Genomic DNA, 19,463 nt, shown 5'->3' on the forward strand with positions numbered 1-19,463 from the left:
AAATAAAACTAAAACCAAATCAAACAATAAAACAACAAAACCTTTAGAACAGTTTGGATTGCATGAGAGTGTCGGAGAAGGGGCAGATTTTCTTCCGCTGAAAAGAGAGAGTTTCATGGCAAGGCCCTTCATTTCTGGAAGGAACCCGACTGGCTAAGTACTAGGCTGGCTGGGCCTTAAAGCAGGCTATTTATTCTTCCCAGATTGCACCATTTCTTAATGTCCCTCCAGCCCTCCTGCAGCAGTGGGGCCAACCCCTCTCCTTCCACTGGGTTTCAAAAGGTACCAGGTTAGCTGCCTCCTAGGAATGTTGGGGGCGTCTCTCTTGCCTTGTGTGTGTGGAGGTTTTCTTAGCTCTGACCTAAAACTGTCTGCATCAATTTACTCTTAATTATTTTTGCAGATTCTATTCGTGGACCACTGCTTAATAAAACTCTAGGGGTTTTCTTGTCTTTCTTTTTTACTTTGGTACGATAAAAATCAGCTCTATCAGACCCAGGTGGAATCACCTACTAAACTGAGGGTCTAGAGTGGCTATTCTCCCACGCCCACTGCACGCCTGTGTGTGTTCTCCTTTCTCTTTCGTAAGAGAATGTCAACTATGGTCAGAACCCAGAATAAAGGTAAATCCACACCCTTTCATTAAAAGAAAGGAAGAGGGAAGGAAGGGAGGGAGGGAGGGAGGGAGGGAGAAAGGAAGAAAGGAAGAAAGGAAGAAAGGAATGAAGGAAAAGAGAGAGGGGGACGGAAGGAAAGAAGGAAGTGAAAGAAAAAGAGAGAGGGGGAGGAAGGAAGGAAAGAAGGAAGGGAGGGAGGGAGGAAGAAGGAAGGAAGGGAGGAAGAAGGAAGGAAGGAATTCTGCCCATAGAGGCGTGGAAGTTTCTTACCTATACCAGAACCTCCCACTGTACCTTAATATGGTTAAGGTGAGTTGGGTCTCTTGGATTTGGGGACTAAAGATGCTTGTCCTGTCTTTAGAAAAGCAGCTCTTTATGACTCAGAGAAAAATACTTCCTAGGTAGCCATGGAACCAGGAAATGAGCCATCCAAGAATAAAAATACCTTGGGGGAATATTCCAGAATAAATGTTTGTAAGACCCAGGCTGGCAGGGAAGACTCGGGGCTTTGTGTGATCTTAGCATGGTGTTGCACACCAACAGAGGTGTTCTTTGGCCCTGGTTCAACCCTTCCCAGCATTCTCCAGAACTGAGCTATCTAAAGGTACCGATTCCCTCCCCAGGATGCTAAGACTAACTGCATACTCCCGCAACCTTATGCTTTAATTTCTGGAGTTTCTCTGGGGGGTCCCTGGACCCTAAGATAAGCACTCATATGATGGAGTGAACTGAACTTCCGTTGCTGAGAAGGGCATCACCAGGATGGATAGGGCCGACCCAGGGAGCTCTCGTGCTAGAGTAGGCAGTTTGTCAGGAGGCCTAGCTAATGAGGTATGTGGCTCCTCTGATAGGAGCCGTGGAGCTCCAGAGGAAATTAAACCACCCTGCAAAGTGTGCATTCTTCCCCACCCCCCAATAATGAGAGCACCAAGAGAGGGACAGTGCGGATCTGTGTTATTCCACCCCACGACTCATTTTGCAAAGTCTGCTGTTGCTAAAAATGACAATGTTCTAAGATACAGGAAAGGCTTGATGAGGAGGGATAAGCGTAACTAGAGCGCCTGCCAGGCTGAGGGATGTACTTGACCCAAGCAGCGTGGAGCATTTGAGCCCTGATTAGTAAATCAAGAGAGACAGGAGCACGGTTGTGCCGGAGACGTCTTTTAAGCCTGGAAGAGCTGTCACCCACATCGTAACTGTGGTGGAAAATGGGTGATACCTTTGATCGAGCGAATAGCAGCTGGGGTAAATACAGAAGGGGTCGGGGGAGAGTTTTTCTTCTGCGTTTCGCATGAAGTTCTGGGAAAACAAAAAGGAAGAAGATGGATGATTGCCCCCGAGAGAGTGAGAAGAGCACTGTGGGAAGGGATAGAAAACAGCAAAGGAGAGGCATTGGGAATCAGGATAGAGGGCTAGGAACACTGCTCGGTGTCAGGGCTTAAGGGTAGAGGAGTAGGTGGATTGAATGATAGAGTATTTTAGGCAAAGTGAAGTTTGTGTGCACAGAGAGGCAGCATTCCTGGATGTAGTACTTATGCATAGGACTGGGCAGGGAGGAGACATGGGGTTGGAGAGAAGGGTTGGGGCTCAACCTAGGTGCTGTGTTCAGTTCCTTCTCTGCACTGTGACCAACATGTAACAGAAAGAACCGAAGAGGGGAGGGGGCAGTGTTGGCTCCTGATTGTATCAGTCATCAGCTAGAGCTTGCACGGTGGACAGAGCACAGCAGTTCACAGCACAGCAGGCAGGGAGCAGAAAGAGGATGCAAGACGGAGCTGAGATAAAGTCTAGCTCCCGGGAAACTCAGTGACTGACTTCTCCCCTTTCACCACCTCCCCATAACACCACAGTGTCATGAATCCATCAAGGGACGAAGCCACATATTAAGACAGAGCCTTCATTCTAGTTTCATTTCATCCCTATGATAAAAAGAAACCTAGAAAGCAAAAACAAACAAACAAACAAACAAAAAACTTAAGGCAGAAGAAATTCATATTTCAGCTCCCAATTCTAGGTCACTGCGCATCACTGGGAGGAAGTCTAGGCAGGAATCTGTAGCACCTAGTTGCATCATATCCACAGCCAAGAACACAAAGAAAAATTAATTCATGCATCCCTTCCACTCAGCTCACTCTCTAATTGTAGACTGTTCAGGACCCACCCTAGGGAATGTTTCTGCCCACAGTGGGCTGCGTCTTCCCAAGTCAAGTAATGCCTTCGAGGCAATCTCCCACAGACATGCCCGCAGTTCAGCCCTATCTGGACAATCCTTCCTTGAGACTCTCCTTCCAGATGATCCCAGGTTGTATTGAGTTGACAATTAAAACTAATTGTCACACTACTGAAGCACTTCTGATGCCACACCTTCCCCTCTTCTGAGCTGACTGAGAGGGAGGTTCTAGGGAGGTTGCTTCAGAGGGAAATATCCCTCTGGAATGAGAGCTGAGCACAAGCGATCATCTCTCTCTGCTTTCTAGCTGTGGATGCAACTGATCAGCTGCCGTCTGCTCCTCCTGCTATGCCTTCCCCATCCTGAGAGAGTATGCCAGCGAAGTGTGATTAAAATAAACCTCCTTTGCCTGAGGTTGCTTTTGGTAGATAATTTAGCACAGCAGTGAAAAGAGTCACTGACCGACACACCAAGGGCTACAAGATGGAGGGAAAAACCAGAGCATTCCCGGAATTGGAGGTCTAAGAGGGTCTCATGGGATGGAGGAGAGAAAACTGTTAGGGAGGGAGCCTGTGGTGGTTGAGGCTGAGAGGAGCTGACTGCAGCATTTCCCGGCATGGCAGAGGGGACTGGCGAAGGCCAGGGGAGCGTGGAGAGAATGGCATTCTAGTAACAGTATCCCTAGTAAGGTGGTTCTGAGTATTCCTCAGGGTGGGTCAGAGGCTCCAAGGCTCTGAGGGGAAGGAGGGGTTCCAGTGACAATGTTTCATGAGGTAGGACACTCCAATCAGTTGCAAATCTCTCTCCCAAAGTAGAGAGCAGTGTGCTTGTCATGGCTCCTCAGAGGAAGGTGAGCAAGAGCGTGTTTGTGTGTGTGTAGAAAGAGAGAGAAAGAGGATGGGGTATATGTGTATATGACACACAGAGAGGCAATGTGTATGTGTTGTGTGTGTGTGTGTGTGTGTGTGTGTGTGTGTGTGTGTGTTGAGAGAGAGAGAAGGAAGAAAAGGAAGTAGCAAAATGAGAGAGATGGAGAAATGGTGGTGGAAAGAGAGAGATAAGATAGACTGAGAGACAGATGGCAAGAACGGTGAAAATGGAAAGATGGAGTTGGAGAAAAAGACATAGAGGGATGTAGAAAAATGAGAAATAATGGGGGAGGGATAAAGAGATGGAGAAAAACAGGGAGGAAGGTAGAGAGAGATGAACAATGGAGATACAGATGCAGAGAGAAAGGAGAGACCAAGAGATCAGACAGAATTAAAGCGGAGGGAGGGAGAAAGATGGAGCAGTAGGGAGATAGAAAGAGGAGGGAAGAAGGGAGGGAGGGAAGGAGGGAGGGAGGGAGGGAGGGAGAAGGGGAAGACGCAGAAACAGAGGAATGGAAAGACAAAGAGGTTGGGGAAGAGAGATGGACTCCACCCCCTTTCTGCTTTTTAAGACAGGGTCTCATTATGTAGCCCTGAATGAACTTGAATTTACTATGCAGCCCAGCCTGGCTTTGAACTTATAGCAATCCTCCTGCCTCTGCCTCCAAAGTACTGGGGTTGCAGTTTTGTGCCACCATATCCACCTTGAATTAGTTTTTTTTTTTCCCTTCTGGTTAAGTTACCATCTTGCCTTGTTTAAGTGCACATCCTCATGTTTTGAAGCAAGGCCACCACTTGTCTCTAGAACTTCTTCCATCTTGCAACAAGAAGCTCAAAATTCACTAGAGGACTCCATTTTCTTCCATTTCTCCTGGGGTTTGCCCTGGTGGTCTCTCAAAGGAGAGTCTATGTCTAGGTCACCATCGGTGATGTGACTCTGGGCATTTTTGTTATCAGGTGAACCAAGTCCGGTGGCTTCCTTGGGAAGAGAGGAAGGAGATGGTGATGGTTAACAGAATTGATGGTCACATCCTAGGGTCACAGCCAGAATGGACAGGGGCAATGAATGTGCACTGTTCCAGGAGCCTGTCACCAAGTTCTTCCATTGCTACTGTTGTCCGATAATTCCGTAGACGTTTATAATGTCCTTTATTGACTGACCCCATTGTCTTTTCTCATTTCACTCCCAATCCCACTCATCCCTGCCTCTTCCCACCCCCACAAATCCATCTCCTATTTTCATGTCTTGTTTGGTTGTTTAGCTTTTTTTGTGATCTGCTGAATTTAATTGGTCCTGTTCCTTGTGCATGGTGAGGGGTTATTATAGGGGCTTAAGAAACCTACCAGTGTCTACACTACCAAAGAGAATGTCTCTCCCCCCAGCAAGCCTGTAGGTCCTCAGGGAGGGGCGGGAACTTGGGAGCTCCTTCCCAGTTGATGCTGGGATGTTTCCCACCTTGATCTTGTACAGGGAGCCACAGCTTCCGTGAGTTCGTGAGTGCCATGGCCATCTCCAGAGGACAGCATTTCGTTATATTCTTCCACATCTTCTCTTGGCTTCCTTCTGTGCCCTTTATCTTTCCTTTAGTTTCCTTCCCCAGCCTCACTGGTAATCTATTCCACCCAGGAGTCCCTCATTTTTTGGAGAAGAGAAACTTAGTTTTTACTTTCTCTGGATCCTCCGTTAGGTCTTGGGCATGGATTAAAATTGACCCCCCCCCCGACACACACATGTACTCACTCATAGGTGGTTTTTAAACATAAAGCAAAGAAAATCAGCCTACAAATCACAATCCCGGAGAATCTAGACAACAATGAGGACCCTAAGAGAGTCTTACATAGATCTAATCTACATGGGAAATACAAAAAGAGAAGACCTCCTGAGTAAATTGAGAGCATGGGGACCTTGGGAGAGGGTTGAAGGGGAGGGGAGAGGCAGGGAGGGGAACAGAGAAAAATCTTAATAAAAAGAAAAAAAAGAAAAAATTGACCCCCCCCCTACTGAAGACTCTGTGATGATTTGAATAAGATGTCCCCCTTAAGTCTCCAGCATGTGAACATTTGATGCCCAGTTGGTGGCTATTAGGGGAGGCTCAAGAGGAGTGGCCTTTCTGGAAGCAGGATGTCACTGAGGGTAAGTTTTGAGGTTTCAAAGGCTCATGCTATTTCCAGCTCTCTCCACTTGCTGTTTTGTGGTCCCAGATGTGAGCTCTCTCAGCTCTCTGCTCCAACCTCCTCTGCCTGCTACCTCTGATGTGCCAACATGGACTCTAACCCTCTAGAATCATAAGCCTAAAGTAAACTCTTTGTTTTCCTAGTTGCCTTGGTCATGACGTTTTACCACAGTCATAGAGAGATAACTAATGCAGATCCCTTCCCTACCAACCATCTCTGTTTACGTAAAGGACTGTTTATTGATAACTGACTAGTTATGGAAAGGAGATACATTGTTTTGGAGAAGAGATCTGAGACCGTGTTGGTACACATTACGCCTGGCACACTCCAGGATGGCTTCTGGGCTGTTTGCTATTTGTGTGGAGTGTTTTCCATTCCCCATGCTAGTGTCTTAGATTTAGCATCACCTCTAGTTCTCTTTCTGTTGCTGAGATAAAACACCCTGGCCAAAAGCAACTCGGGGGAGGAAAGGGTTACAGCCCATTGCTGTAGGGACTTAAGGCATCACACCCGCAGTCAAGAGCAGTGAGAGAATAAATACATGATCTTTGCTTGCTTACTTGCTCTCTGTTGGTCTTTCGCCTCTCTTATACTGTCTGGGTCTCCCTACCTAGGAAATGGTAACTGCTCAGACCATGAGACTCGATGTCTCTGTAGTCTGAATGGTGAAGGCCTAGGGGATTCCTAGAGAGCCACATTAGAAGGCTGAAGAAGCTGATGTCAGGGAAGGGTGGCTGCTGCCACAGTGGCCCGGCATAGATGCACTTGCTAGCAAGGCATGAAGGAAGGCAAACAGTGATGCTTTCCCATTGGAGCTCTCTATATCTGGGCTGCTGTAGAAGGGGAAGCCTGCTCTGGAGAAGCGTCTGCCCACAGAATGTCTCTTAGTTGATCCCAGATCCAATCAAGTTGATATCAATGAACTCCATACTGGAGAACAACCAGACTCCACTGCTCATGGGTAGAGACGGCTCAATACAGAGAGTGCTCTGTGTTTCCTTCTTGCCTGCAAGGACTGAAGGCTGTTAAAATAACAGACCCGCACTGGGGACGTGGCTCGGTTGGTAGAATGCTTGCCCAGCATGCCCACAGCCCTGGGTACCATTCTCAGCACTACACAAAATAGCTGTGGCGGTGCACACCTCGAATCCTAAGCGCTTGAGAGGTAGAGGCGGGAAGGTCGAACATTCAAGGTCAACTCTGTCCACCCCGAGTGGCAGGAGACCCTGTATCAAAATTAATATAAAAATTAAAAATGAAGTCAAACAAGACCAACGAAGTAAGTATGCGGAGCAGCTAGGCGTGAGCTCCATGGGCTCTCATCTTCAGGATGGAGAGTAATGGGCTGAGATGGAGCAGCTGCCAGACTCCCAGGCTGAGCATGCAAGAAGAAGTCCTGAGAGGCTCTCATTCCTTGGGTCACCACCCAGTCAATGAGATGGCTTCCGCCAACAGCTCATGAGCCTATCAATGAATGGTCATTTGTATCCCTCCTGCGTCCCTCAGCACTGGATTTATGGAGCCATAGCAAAAATAAGACCGTGTGATCCATGAATCCCTGAACATTCTCCTCAGGAGGCAGGGATGTATATCGTAAGAAAACTTTATTTTCTTCTGAAAATTGCCAGTGTGATTCATGCGGCCTGACACAGCCCAAGCTGTTCAGCATAAAGAAACAGACGTAGCTCGCCCTCCCTCTCCGGCGTGTCCCTCCCACTCCATCCCTTCATCTTATTTCCTTTGTTCAAGTCCTTCACTCTTCCTTCTATGCCCCGTGCTATCTCCCAGAGGCAGGATGAATTGGATCTTTGTACTCCTTGTGTGCATGTACGTGTGTGTGTGCACACACATGTGTGTGTGCGCATGTTTGCATTCATGTGTGCAAGCAGAGGCCAGAGAACAACCTCAGCTATTATTTCTAGGGTGTTGTCTGCCTTGTTTATTTTATTTCCTATTTAATTTTAAAGTTTCATTATGTGAGTACATGTTTTTGTCTGCATGGATGTCTGTGCACCACATGCGTGCCTGAAGCTCATGAAGACCAGAGAGAGTTCAGATTCTATAGAAATAGAGCTACAGACAGTTCTAAATTCACATGGGGGTGCTGGTAATCGAACCTGGCTCTTCTGTAGGAGCAGCCAGTGCTATTGAGGCATCTCTCCGGTGTGTATAGGGTATACTTGTGTGTGTGTGTGTGTGTGTGTGTGTGTGTGTGTACATTGTTCGGATGTGTGTGGGTTCATGTGTGTATGGTTGCACATGTATGTGCATACGTGTGGAGGCCTGCTGTCAGGAATCATCCTTCCTCTCTCTTCTACCTTATTCACTTTGGCAGGGTCTCTCAATCAATCCCAGAGCTTTCCGATTCAGCTAGTCTCTCTTGCCCACTTACTCTGGGGATTCTCTGTCTTTGCCATTTGTGCCTGGAATTACAGGTGCACTGCCACACCCAGCAGGCATTTACATGGATTCTGGTCCTCAGGCTTGTACTGCAAGCGAGCACCTTCCCAGCCCTTAGTTAGTCCGTTAGTTTGTTTTTCAAACACAGTTTCTTACTAGCTGGAGCTCACCAAGTAGGTAGTTTGAATAGTCGGTGAACCCCAGGGAACTTTCTTCCTCTGCTTCCCAGCACTGGGATTATAAGCCTGGACCACCACACCAAACGTTTTTTTCTTTATGTGGGTTCTGGAGATTGGAGTCAGGTCCTCATGTCTGCATGGCAAGGACTTTACCAATTAAGCCATCTACCCCCAAACTGTGGGTTTGTTTTTTTTTAAAAATAAACCTCTCAAGACATTAGTCTGTGGGGACATTTCAGATTCCAGCTATAACAGCACAGAAGCATGGATGCGGTGCAGGTGGGTATAGGTGAATGTATTCCCAATATAGGTATTTTCTTTTTCCTTTGGGGTGATAAATTTAGATGTTGTAGGCTGGATCTTTTAACTCTTTATTGCTTGGGTTTATTTCACAATTCTTAGAAGACTAAAGGAAGGCCAGACACATAGCACAGTTGGTAAAGTGCTCTTACTGTACACCAAGCCCTAGCTGCACCCCCACAACATATAATCTGGGTCTGGTGGTACACAGCTGTCATCATAGCACCAGGGAGTGAAGACAGGAGGAAGACCAGTAATACAATGTTATCCTCGGCTCCATGGTGAGTCTGAGACCAGCCTGGGATACCAGAGGCCTTGTTGAAGAGAGAAACAGACAGACAGACAGACAGAGAGAGAGAGAGAGAGAGAGAGAGAGAGAGAGAGAGAGAGAGAGAGGGCGCTAAGGGAGAGTGATGGTTTCTTGTGTTGTCGAAACCTGGTGAGAAACTGGCTAAAATCTTCTGTGTTCAGCCACATCTTGTGTGTATTCGTTTTCTATTAATTTTTTTAAAAAGTTTCATTTCATATGTATGCATTTGTATTCCTGAGGGCCTGTATGTGAGCCACATGAACGCAGGTGTCCATGGAAGCTAAGAGATGGCATCCGATCCCCCCTTGAACTGGAGTTGCAGGCTCTTGGGAGTAGCTCCATCTGGTTCTGGGAACCAGAACCTTGGTCCTCAGCAAGAGCAGTGCCTTTAACCTCTGAGCCATCTCTCCAGCCTCTCGAGTGCTGGCCTGCTTTCTCTGACAGCCTTCCTGTTCTCCCTTCCCCAGGTGCAAGGAGCTCAAATACTCCAAGGAGTTGCCCCAGATATCCATCATCTTCATCTTCGTGAATGAGGCCCTGTCTGTGATCCTGCGGTCAGTCCACAGTGCTGTCAATCACACACCCACACACCTGCTGAAAGAGATCATCCTGGTGGATGACAACAGCGACGAAGGTACGGGGGAGGACAGTCTGCCTGCAGGACTCCGTGCCAGCAGGAAAGAAATGCCACTTCGGTTCCCAAGGGAACCATGCTGGTGTCCATGTCTCTTGCTCCCTGGAGCATATGGGAGGAAGGGAGAGTCTTGGCAAATATGAGTACATGACTGTTTGGGCCCTCAGTGGATCTATGCTTGCTGGTTTTAACTGTCTGCTTGATACAACCTAGAATTACCTGAGAAGAGAGTCTGTTATCTAGAACAGGTTGGTGCATGGGTATATCTATGGGGGATTGTCTTGATTGTTAGTTAATTAGGAGGGACCAGCCCATTGTGGGTGGCACCATTCCCTAAGAAAAGGATCCTGAACTATATAAGCCAGGAAAAAAGGTCAAATGAAAACAATCGAACAAGGTCCATCTGCTTCCTCTCTTGACTGCGGGTAGGATGTGACTAGTCCTCTAATCTTGAATAGGAAGCTAAATAAACTTTCTTCTTCTAAATTGCTTTTTGGTCTTTAAGGTGTTTTATCATAGCAGCAACAACAACATGGAGCTAGAACAGGTTCTTATAAAATTACTAGGTGGATGTCCACTGGGGAGAAATATTAGTAGGTAGAGTGCCTTCCCCACAAGCGTGAAGACCTTATTTTGATTTCTCAGAGTCTGTGTTTTTAAAAAGCCACGTATGGCATGTTGACACGTGCTTATGGTGCTAGCATTGCGGAGGCAGTGACAGGAAGGTCTCTGGGGCTCAATGTCCACCCAGCCTCACCCAATCAGTGAGCGCTAAGGCAGTAAGAGACCCTGTCTCAAAAAACAGTGTCCAGCTCCTGAGGAATGATACCCGAGGTTGTCCTATGGCCTCCACACACATCCACATATGTGTGCAAGTGCATTTGTGCACATACAACAAGCGTGCACACACACACATGAAAAATTAAATAAATGGATAAATAACGTTACTGGAGTTGATCATGATTGCCCATGATACCTCTAATCCTAGCACTTGGGAGGCTGAGGGAGGAGGATTATGTGTTTTAGACTAAGCTGGGCTAACTGGCAAGTTTTTCTCAGCCTGGGCTACATAGTGAGACCTTACCTAAAGAACAAAAGAAAACCAACCAAACAAGAGTGAGTCCCTCAGCTTGGATCTATTAATTTCCCTTTCATGTCACCAAAACAACACAAAGAGGAAGGTCTAAATTCTTCCGACTCCACCTTTCCCAACAACAACAACAAAATTGTCCTTAGAACTGGTGAGATGGCTCAGTGTTTGCTGTGAAAAGTTGAAGACCTGAGTTTGATCCCTAGATTCTGGCTGTATGTGAGGCTTGGTGGTGTGCACCCATAATCCCAGGGCTGGTGGAGGCAGGAGAGGGCCTGGAGCTTACTGACCAGTTAGCCTAGCGGAATCGGTGAGCTTCCAGTTCAGTGAGAGGTCAGGTCAGAAATGAAAAGGTGAAGGTTGAAGACACTCCACCTTAGCATTTATCTCTGGCCTGAATAGCCCCTCCCCTGTGTGTGTGTGTGTGTGTGTGTCTGTGTGTCTGTGTGACTCTCTGTGTGTATGTGGTTCTGTATGACTCTGTGTGTGTGTCTGTATGTATGTCTGTGTGATTCTGTGTGACTGTGTGTGTGTGGTTCTGTGTGTGTGTGTGTGTGTGTGTGTGTGTGTGTGTGTGTGTGTGTGTGTTAAGAACACATTTTGTTTTATATTCCCCTATTGGGTCACTGAGCCTAAAACGGTGGCAGGCGAAAATGAGCCATGTCAGGTCAAAAGACCTTTTGAATTCAGCGCACCTAGAGACAGTGTGTCAATTAAAATAGAAGGCAAGCAGGAATTTTGGTATGATTACAAAACTCCTAGGATGTCCTGAGACAACATCATACAAAAGTACATTGACCAGGTGTGCAGACATAGTCACTGATAATCACGCTCTTGTATCTGCTCACAATGTGCTCACCACAGGGAGAAATCCCTCTGAGCTAAGGACAGACGTGACAAGTGCAGAGTGAGCCTGTCGAAGGCCCAGGAGGCTAATCTTCCAAGTGTTCATAGGATTAGGGGTACCTAAGCCTCTTGCACTGAGTAGAGAGATTACCCCACAAGGTGCTCTAGGGTTTGAAAGAAGATGAGCTCTCTTTGGTCTTTTTTGAAGCCTGATCTCCAGGAGACCGGGTCTGGATCAGCCCAGAAGCAGGAAGTTTCCCTCAGGGACACTTCAGAACTGCTGGATGATCCCCCAAAGACTTGGTGAGCCGTGCTCCTGGGCTCAGTAATCTGTTTCCTCTGGGTCATCATTCAGTGCATATGGAGTTGATCACTGACTAGATTTTAGTACTATAGTTTTTCTCCCTTTACCCTTTCCTTCCCTCCCTCTCTTTTTTCTTCCCTCATTCCCTTCTTCCCTCCCTCCCTCTTCCTTCTTCCCTCCCTCTCTCCCTTCCTTCCTTGACAAGGTCTCATGTAGCCAGGCTTTCCTCAAACTATGTAGCTGAGGATGACCTTGAACCACTGATCCTCCTGCTTCTACCTCCCAAGTCTTGGGATGACAGGCATATGCCAGTATAACCAGTATAGGAAACTTTATGTCTCATAGTCGTGGTGGTAATTTTGTGGGTGAGGGCATGGGAATCACATTTTAGAATCCCTGGATGAAATGACCAGTCCTTGTGCCTGTTTCTGAAGGTGCTGTTTAGGGTGGTGTTTCAGGCCTAGATAAAGCTAGTGGAGGGACTGGTATAATGTCGTAGTGGTAAAGAGCACTTGCTGCTCTTCCAGAGGACTTGAGCTCAGTTCCAGGAGATCTGATGCCCTCTTCTGGCCTCTATGTGCACCTGCACTCATGTGCACATACCCACATGCAGACATGCACATAATTAAAAAAACAAAATAAATTTTTGTACTAACAAATAATCATTACTAGAAAATAAAGAAAGGAGAGAAGTGTTTGATTGAGTCAGACAATAAGGTTAAGTCCTGTTTATTATCCTTTATTGACCTCATTGACCCAGGGGACCAGAATTGACTATATGAATACCATTTCTTTCTTATCATTTCTGGTGTCTAGTCTCCATATTTTCTCCACTCTACAAACACATTTTTCCTTTCACAGAATTCAGTGCCCTCTCTGTTGTGTTTGTTTTACTGAGACATTCTTCATATCTGCTGTTATGTAGATGCCGTATATTTAATAACTCCACACACTATAATAACAATGCTAAATTCCAGCTGAGCATCAGTTGTGTGTGTGCTTGCTTAGATAAACCCTGAGCTGAATGTGTGTTAATAATCTGAGATAATGATATTTTCAAATGTCCCACAATGACTGCTTCTTTGTCATGGCTCCTGAATAGTGTCTGTTTTTAGCTGTTGTTTGGTAGCTGCAGGTCTGTACCCATGGGCCTTCTATGTCCACCATAGTTTTAGTTTTCACCATTACAGAATGTTCTCTTGACCTTAGAAGCATTTTTTTTACACTTCAAGTTTAGTTCTTCAAGATTCATGGTGTTAATCTCATTTAGCGTCTGTCCAAATTTGATTAAAACATTCTCTGTTTCTTCCAGACTAATAATTGTTTTCTGATATTAAAGTAATAAATATTCTTTGTAAGGAAATGGAGACATATCAAAAAGCAAATATAACTGAAAAAACAGACACTAACCAGAGATGAATTCATTCAAACTTTCTTCCTTTAAAGTGACGACTTTACGTAGGTGAGATCTGATCATGCAAACCAGTTAATATTCTGCTTGTTGCACTTCCTCCCTGTGGTGTTAAGTGTAATCACTTCTGTTTTTATTATAAATGTGTCTACAGACATCATTGTAAGGAGGTCTGAGCGGTCCATCATGAAGTTAGCTGGTCTCAGGCAGTAGGGCAAATAAGGACGGGGATACGCAGCCCATGCTAAAGTGTTTAATTTTTTAAAAAGATTTATTTCCTTTATGTCTATGGATGTTTCCACTGCATGCATGTCTATGCACCATGCTTGTACCTCAGGCCTCAGAGGCTAGAAGAGGGCATCAGATCCCCTAGAACTGTAGTTACAGATGGTTATGAGCCACCATGAGGGCCCTGGGAATTGAATTCAGGTCCTCTGGAAGAGTGGCCAGTGCTCATTACCGCTGAGCCATCTCTCCAACCCTGATTTAAAATTTTTAATTATATTTAATTTTTTTAGAGGTGGCACGCACACATGTTAATGTGTATTTGAAGTCAGAGGAAACCTATGAAACTGGTTCTCTCCTCCCATCCTGGGACTCCCAGGGATGGAACTCGGGTTGTCAGGCCTGCCGGAAGGTGCCTTTACCCGATGGCCTATCTCTCCAGCCCAGACTGTTTTATTTTTATGTGAGGTCATTCTTCATTCAGGATGCGGACTGAGACTGTGTATTAACCTTCAATGGCTTTGTTCATCTTTTTGAGAAATTGACAGACTCCCTTACCCCATATCTGCGATACGTTAAGTTTGAGTTGTGTGCAATCCCTGTGCTTGATCTATCACACTAAATCACTCAGGCAAAACTAGTCAATGCTTTCTCCTCGTCAGATCCAGTTTCTGCTCCCTGACCTCATAGTATTTGTTAGTGAGAGCATATGCCTCCTTAAAATAGTTCTCTTGATACCTCCACACCATTCTGATTCCATATCAAACATTCATTAGCCATACCAAGGGAATAAGCCCTAGGAGAGGCCTACGGAAGACTCCAGGAACAAGAGAAACTGAGGAAGGAGGATCGCAAGGTTAAGGCCTGAATACATTACTGAGCTGATAATCAGCCTAGGCAACATAGTCTTAAAATTTTTATAAAGCATAAAAGATTTTGGAATACAGATAAGCAGTAGAACACCTGCCTAGAATCCCTCCGTGAGGGGCTGGGGTGTGAATCAGTGGTAGAGCACCTGCCTAGAAGCCCCCAGTGAGGGGCTGGGGTGTGCTCAGTGCTAGACAGAGAGAATTGGAGGAGACACCTAGAAGAAGTGACACCTAAGTAAGTTTACGGGAAGTTCCAAATACTTGGCCATAGAGTTGATCTCTGTACCACTGTCATTTGGAGCTCCTTCCCCTGTCCTTCTGGAAGTTTCCTGCCTCCTCTCCAATGCTTCACCCCATGCCTTTATTCTTCTCCATTAGCGTGCTTATACATGTAAAGCACCACCTCTAGAAGCTTCCTGAGAAAAAGACTTCGAGGCAGAGAAAATCATTTGAGATACAGGCTAAAGATGGCATTCTCCCTGTCTTCTGTTTGATAAGTGGCACAGTGGAGTTAAATGTCACTTTAAGAATTTTGGTGGCTTTGCTCTGGTATTTTCCTTCTGCCGTGTGTGTGTGTGTGTGTGTGTGTGTGTGTGTGTGTGTGTGTGTTATAAAGAGTTAAATCTTTGGGTGTCTCTAGCTGGAGATAATGTAGTTCAAGGTACTTTGTAAACATTTGAGTGTGTGATAGGGCCTTTTACTTCTGCCGTGTGTGTGTGTGTGTGTGTGTGTGTGTGTGTGTGTGTGTGTGTTTTAAAGAGGAATCAAAGACATTTTAATCCCTGATCTTTTGCATGCCCCCCCCCCTTCTTCCTCTCTGGAAGCTTGTAGAATCATTTTCTTCCTAGATGTTTGAATGTTACACACATGAACTGGTACAGTTCAGGTTTAATCCAGAAGACTGGCCCCAGTATAACTTTAGGTTACTTTTTTTTTGTCCATTTTTCATGTATGCTTAACACACACTACTTGAGTTTTGTTAGCTTGACACAAACCTAGGCATATCTGGGAAGAAAGTATCTTACCAAGGAAAAATGCCTCTGTAAGATGTTTCCTAATTAGTGTTTGATGGGGAGAGTCCACTGTGGGCGGTGCCACCCCCAGGCTGCTGGTCCTGGATGGTATAAGAAAGCAGGCTCAGCAAGCATGAGAAGCAAGCCAGTAAGCAGCACTCCTCCAAGGCCTCTGCTTCCAGGTTCCTGCCTCCAGAGTCCCTTCACAAGAGCTGTAAGCTGAAATAAGCCCTTTCATTGCTGTGTTTCTTTTGAACAGATTGTTTTATCAGATCCATAGAAACTCTAAGGCAGCACATATGTAATGTGTGTGTGTGTGCATGCACATGCGTGCGCATGCATGCATAGGCTCAGGATTGCTGTGAGGGATCTCCCTCCATTACCCTCACCTTATTCACTGAGGCAGGGTCTCTCTGTCAAACCCAAAGCTATGCTGGTCAATATGTCTCGTCTCCTTAGTTAGTTTACTTCAGGGATCACCTGCCTCTGCCTTTCGGCGTCAAATTGCAGGTGGGCTACCAGGGCCACCATGTTGAGCTTCTGGGGAGCCCAACTCTGCTCTTCATGGGTGTGTGGCAAACACTTTAACTTTTTAAAAACCAGTCTCCAGATTTAAAAGAAATAACAATTTTATTTTCATTTGTGTGTGTGTGTGTGTGTGCATGCATGTATGTCCACATTGTAGGGACCTTGCAGGTAGTCACCAGGGCCACCATACTGAGCTTCTGGGGAGCCCAACTCTGCTTTGCATGGGTGTGTGGCAAGCACTTTAATTTTTTAAAGACCAGTCTCCAGATTAAAAAAAAATCAATTTTATTTTTATTTGTTTGTATGTGTGTGTGCAGGCATGTATGCCCACACTGTAGGGACCCCTCTTAGGCCCGAGAAAAGCTTTGGATGCCCTGGGACTGAAGGTATAGGCAGTAATGAACAGCCCGTTGAGGGTGTTGCAAACTTAGGTCCTCTGAAAGAGCAGCAAGGGCCCTTAACCACTGAATCAGCTCTCCAGCCCCTACTTCTTTTTTCCCCCTCAGACAGGGTTTTATCCTGTACTCCAGGAAACCCTCATACTCATAGTGATCCTCCTGTCTCTCAAGCGCTGGAATTACGGGAATGTTGACTGTATCTGGGTTGATTGTTTTGGTTTTGAGGAATCTCACTCTGAAACTCAGTCTGGCCTGGAACACCTGGCCTCCCGTCTCTGCCTTCTGAGCACTGTGACACAGGTGTCCATCAGCACACCTAAATGGGTCACTTGTGTGTTTTCATTAGTATGTATTAACTGTATGGAGGAATGGGTCTCGTCAGACCATTTTCATACATGTAAATAATACACTTTGGTGACAGTCACTGCCCTAGGACTCTTCTCATCTCCTCCTCTCCTCCTTGGCCCTCCCAACACCCCTGGGAGTCCCCCCTCTACTTGTGTCTTTCCCCTGCTTATCAGTTCCACATATGAGTGATTACACCTTATTCTGGTCAGTTTGAATTCTCAACTCAACCCAGCCCATGAGCCTCTGACTGGAGCACCTCAAGGGACAGAGAGCCCAGGTCAGACTGGCCTGTGACCCTGTCTGTGGAACATCTGTTTTGGCTGTTAATTGCTGCACAAGGGCTCAGCCCATGAGGAGAGGCACAGTCCGTAGCAGGTGCTCCCGGACGATGTAAGAAAAGTAGCTATGCACAAGGCGTGGCGTGAGTCAGCACAGTGTTCCTCCAAGGTTACTTCAGGTTCATCTCTTGAATTCCCTCCCAGGATTCCTCAACAGCGAACTGTGACCTGGAAGTATAAGGCAAGCTCCTTCCTCCTCAGGATTTTTTTTAGTCAGAATGTCTTATCATAGCAACCATAGCAAACCAGAATACTCTCTCCTTATGTGTTCTTCCAAATCTCCCTTTGCTTCAGCCTTGGATGTCTTAGCTCCTAGGTTCTCAACCTGTGGGTCATGACCTCCTTAGGGGGTCACATATGAGGTATACTGCATAGCAGATAGTTACATTATTATTCATAATGGTAGCAAAATTATAGTTATGAAGTAGCAATGAAAATAATTTGTATGGTTGGGGGGTCACCACAACATGGGGAACTGTGTTAAAAGGTCTCAGCCTTAGGAAGGTTGAGAAGTACTAACTTAGCTCAACCCTCCAGTTTCCCCATCTTTTCTTAGAAAAGTCCTTTTCTTCTGCTTCCTTTGCTTTTTCGTTCATTTTCTTTTTGTTCCCCTCTCTACCACTGTCTTAAACTTTTTCTGCTCTCATAACGTTAGTTCCCAGTAGTCTTTTTTTTTAAATTCCCCAAAAGTTCCCTTCTATAACATATTGTCTTGACTTAATGGAAGCGATATGTTTTCTTATTCCCTGCTGGATGGTAATACTGTCCGTGTGTGTGTGTGTGTGTGTGTGTGTGTGTGTGTGTGTGTGTGTGTTTGATTTTGCTTTTAGTTTTTTTTCCCAGACAGTCCTTTCCCACAAATGGCCTTTCTCTCTCTCATCTTTACTTTTTAATCTTCTGAGTTGGCAGCTTGCCACAGGTGTCTAAGATGTCCGTTGAGCCTCGTTTTCTACTCATTGTGACCCCTGAAATGACACTTGCACAACCAGGAGTTGGGTGAGGGTGGAGATTACCAATTAATAAGCACCGAAGTACAGTGAAGGTGAGCGAAGTCATGGAGACAGTAGCGATTGCTGTACAGAATTCTGTGCTGGTGAACTCAGCACTTCAGACAGCTTTCATGCTGTTTTATTGTAATTTTAATTTATTTTTTATTCTTTCTATGGTGCTGAGGATGAAATCTAAAATTTTGCTGTACTATGCCTTCAACTTCTCACAGGAAAGAGTCTAGACTAGTACTCTGCCCTGAGCCCCACCCCAGCCCCTCACTGGGGCATTCGATGTAGCTGCTCTACTACTGAGCCCCACCCCAGCCCCTCACTGGGGGATTCTAGGCAGGTGCTCTACCACTGAGCCCCACCCCAGCCCCTCACTGGGGGATTCTAGGCAGGGGCTCTACCACTGAGCCCCACCCCAGCCCCTCACTGGGGGATTCTAAGCAGGAGCTCTACCACTGAGTCACACCCCAGCTCCTCACTGGGGGATTCTAGGCAGGGGTTCTATTGATGAGCTACTTCTCCAACCTTGATTGTTTTTGTTGTTTTGTTGAAACAGAATCTTACTATATAGCCCAGGCTGGCCTTGAGCTCATGTGTCTCCTGCCTCAGTTTCCCCAGTGCTGGAGTTTATGGGTGTATCCTACTTTATCTAGTGATTATCACACATTTTATAAAGTTGATTAGACAGAATCATGGACTAAAAACTAAAACTGTGAACCAAAATAGAGCTTTTCTTTCCATGTGTATATAAAAAAAAAGATATGCATTTTATTGCCAGAAAACTCACTAACACCCTATCTGCGACCAGGCATCATCTTGTGGGTTTCTGAGATCGGGTTGGTTATATAACTTGTCACTGACACTGTCTTTAGAACTAGCACACCTGGTGGTGGGTGGCCTCTCTTGTTCAGTTGTGTTCAAAAGTTGAAAGCAGTGTGGCTTGGGTTAAAAAACTTTTTTTTTTTTTTTTGAGTGGAAGGTTCTACCCTCTGGTCTTCTAGGAAGGATTTTGGGAAAGCATCCACCTGGCATTGTTCGCTTTTCTTCTGGGTTTATAATTGCAGTGATAGAAGAAGTCTTATGTTTGGGGGAGATAGCATTCTCCCTGTGTGGGTGAGGCCCTGATTGACAGAGGCGGGAGATGCCCTGTTATCACACAGCTCCATGCTTGGCCAGGCACTCATCCTGTGAACATCACCTACCTTTCCTCCTGCCTAGAAAGAGCTTCCCTAATCATAAACGATTCTTGTTGTTGCCCCCCAGCCAGATCACTGCAGTTTGACAGCTCTTGCTCAGTGGCTGTGTCACCACGGTTAGGTGACACATTTGCATTTCCATACTTGTGCTTTTAGGCTACGTGATGAAGGAAGCGGAAAGGACCATGAGAGAGAGAGAGAGAGAGAGAGAGAGAGAGAGAGAGAGAGAGAGAGAGAGAGGAGAG

The 19,463-nt window shown here is 46.0% G+C and overlaps 1 protein-coding gene across 1 annotated transcript in view; it reads left to right on the forward strand.

Moving 5' to 3' along the window:
• Galnt17 (polypeptide N-acetylgalactosaminyltransferase 17) overlaps positions 1-19,463 on the forward strand; it is a 427,390-nt gene that overhangs the window by 190,720 nt on the left and 217,207 nt on the right. Inside the window, exon 3 of the mRNA XM_013350719.2 lies at positions 9,488-9,654. Coding sequence (XP_013206173.2) covers positions 9,488-9,654 — 167 coding nt within the window. The remainder of the gene's footprint in view (positions 1-9,487; positions 9,655-19,463) is intronic.

This window comes from Microtus ochrogaster, chromosome 2 (assembly GCF_000317375.1).
Source record: "Microtus ochrogaster isolate Prairie Vole_2 chromosome 2, MicOch1.0, whole genome shotgun sequence".
In the NCBI taxonomy this organism is placed as follows: Eukaryota; Metazoa; Chordata; class Mammalia; order Rodentia; family Cricetidae; genus Microtus; species Microtus ochrogaster.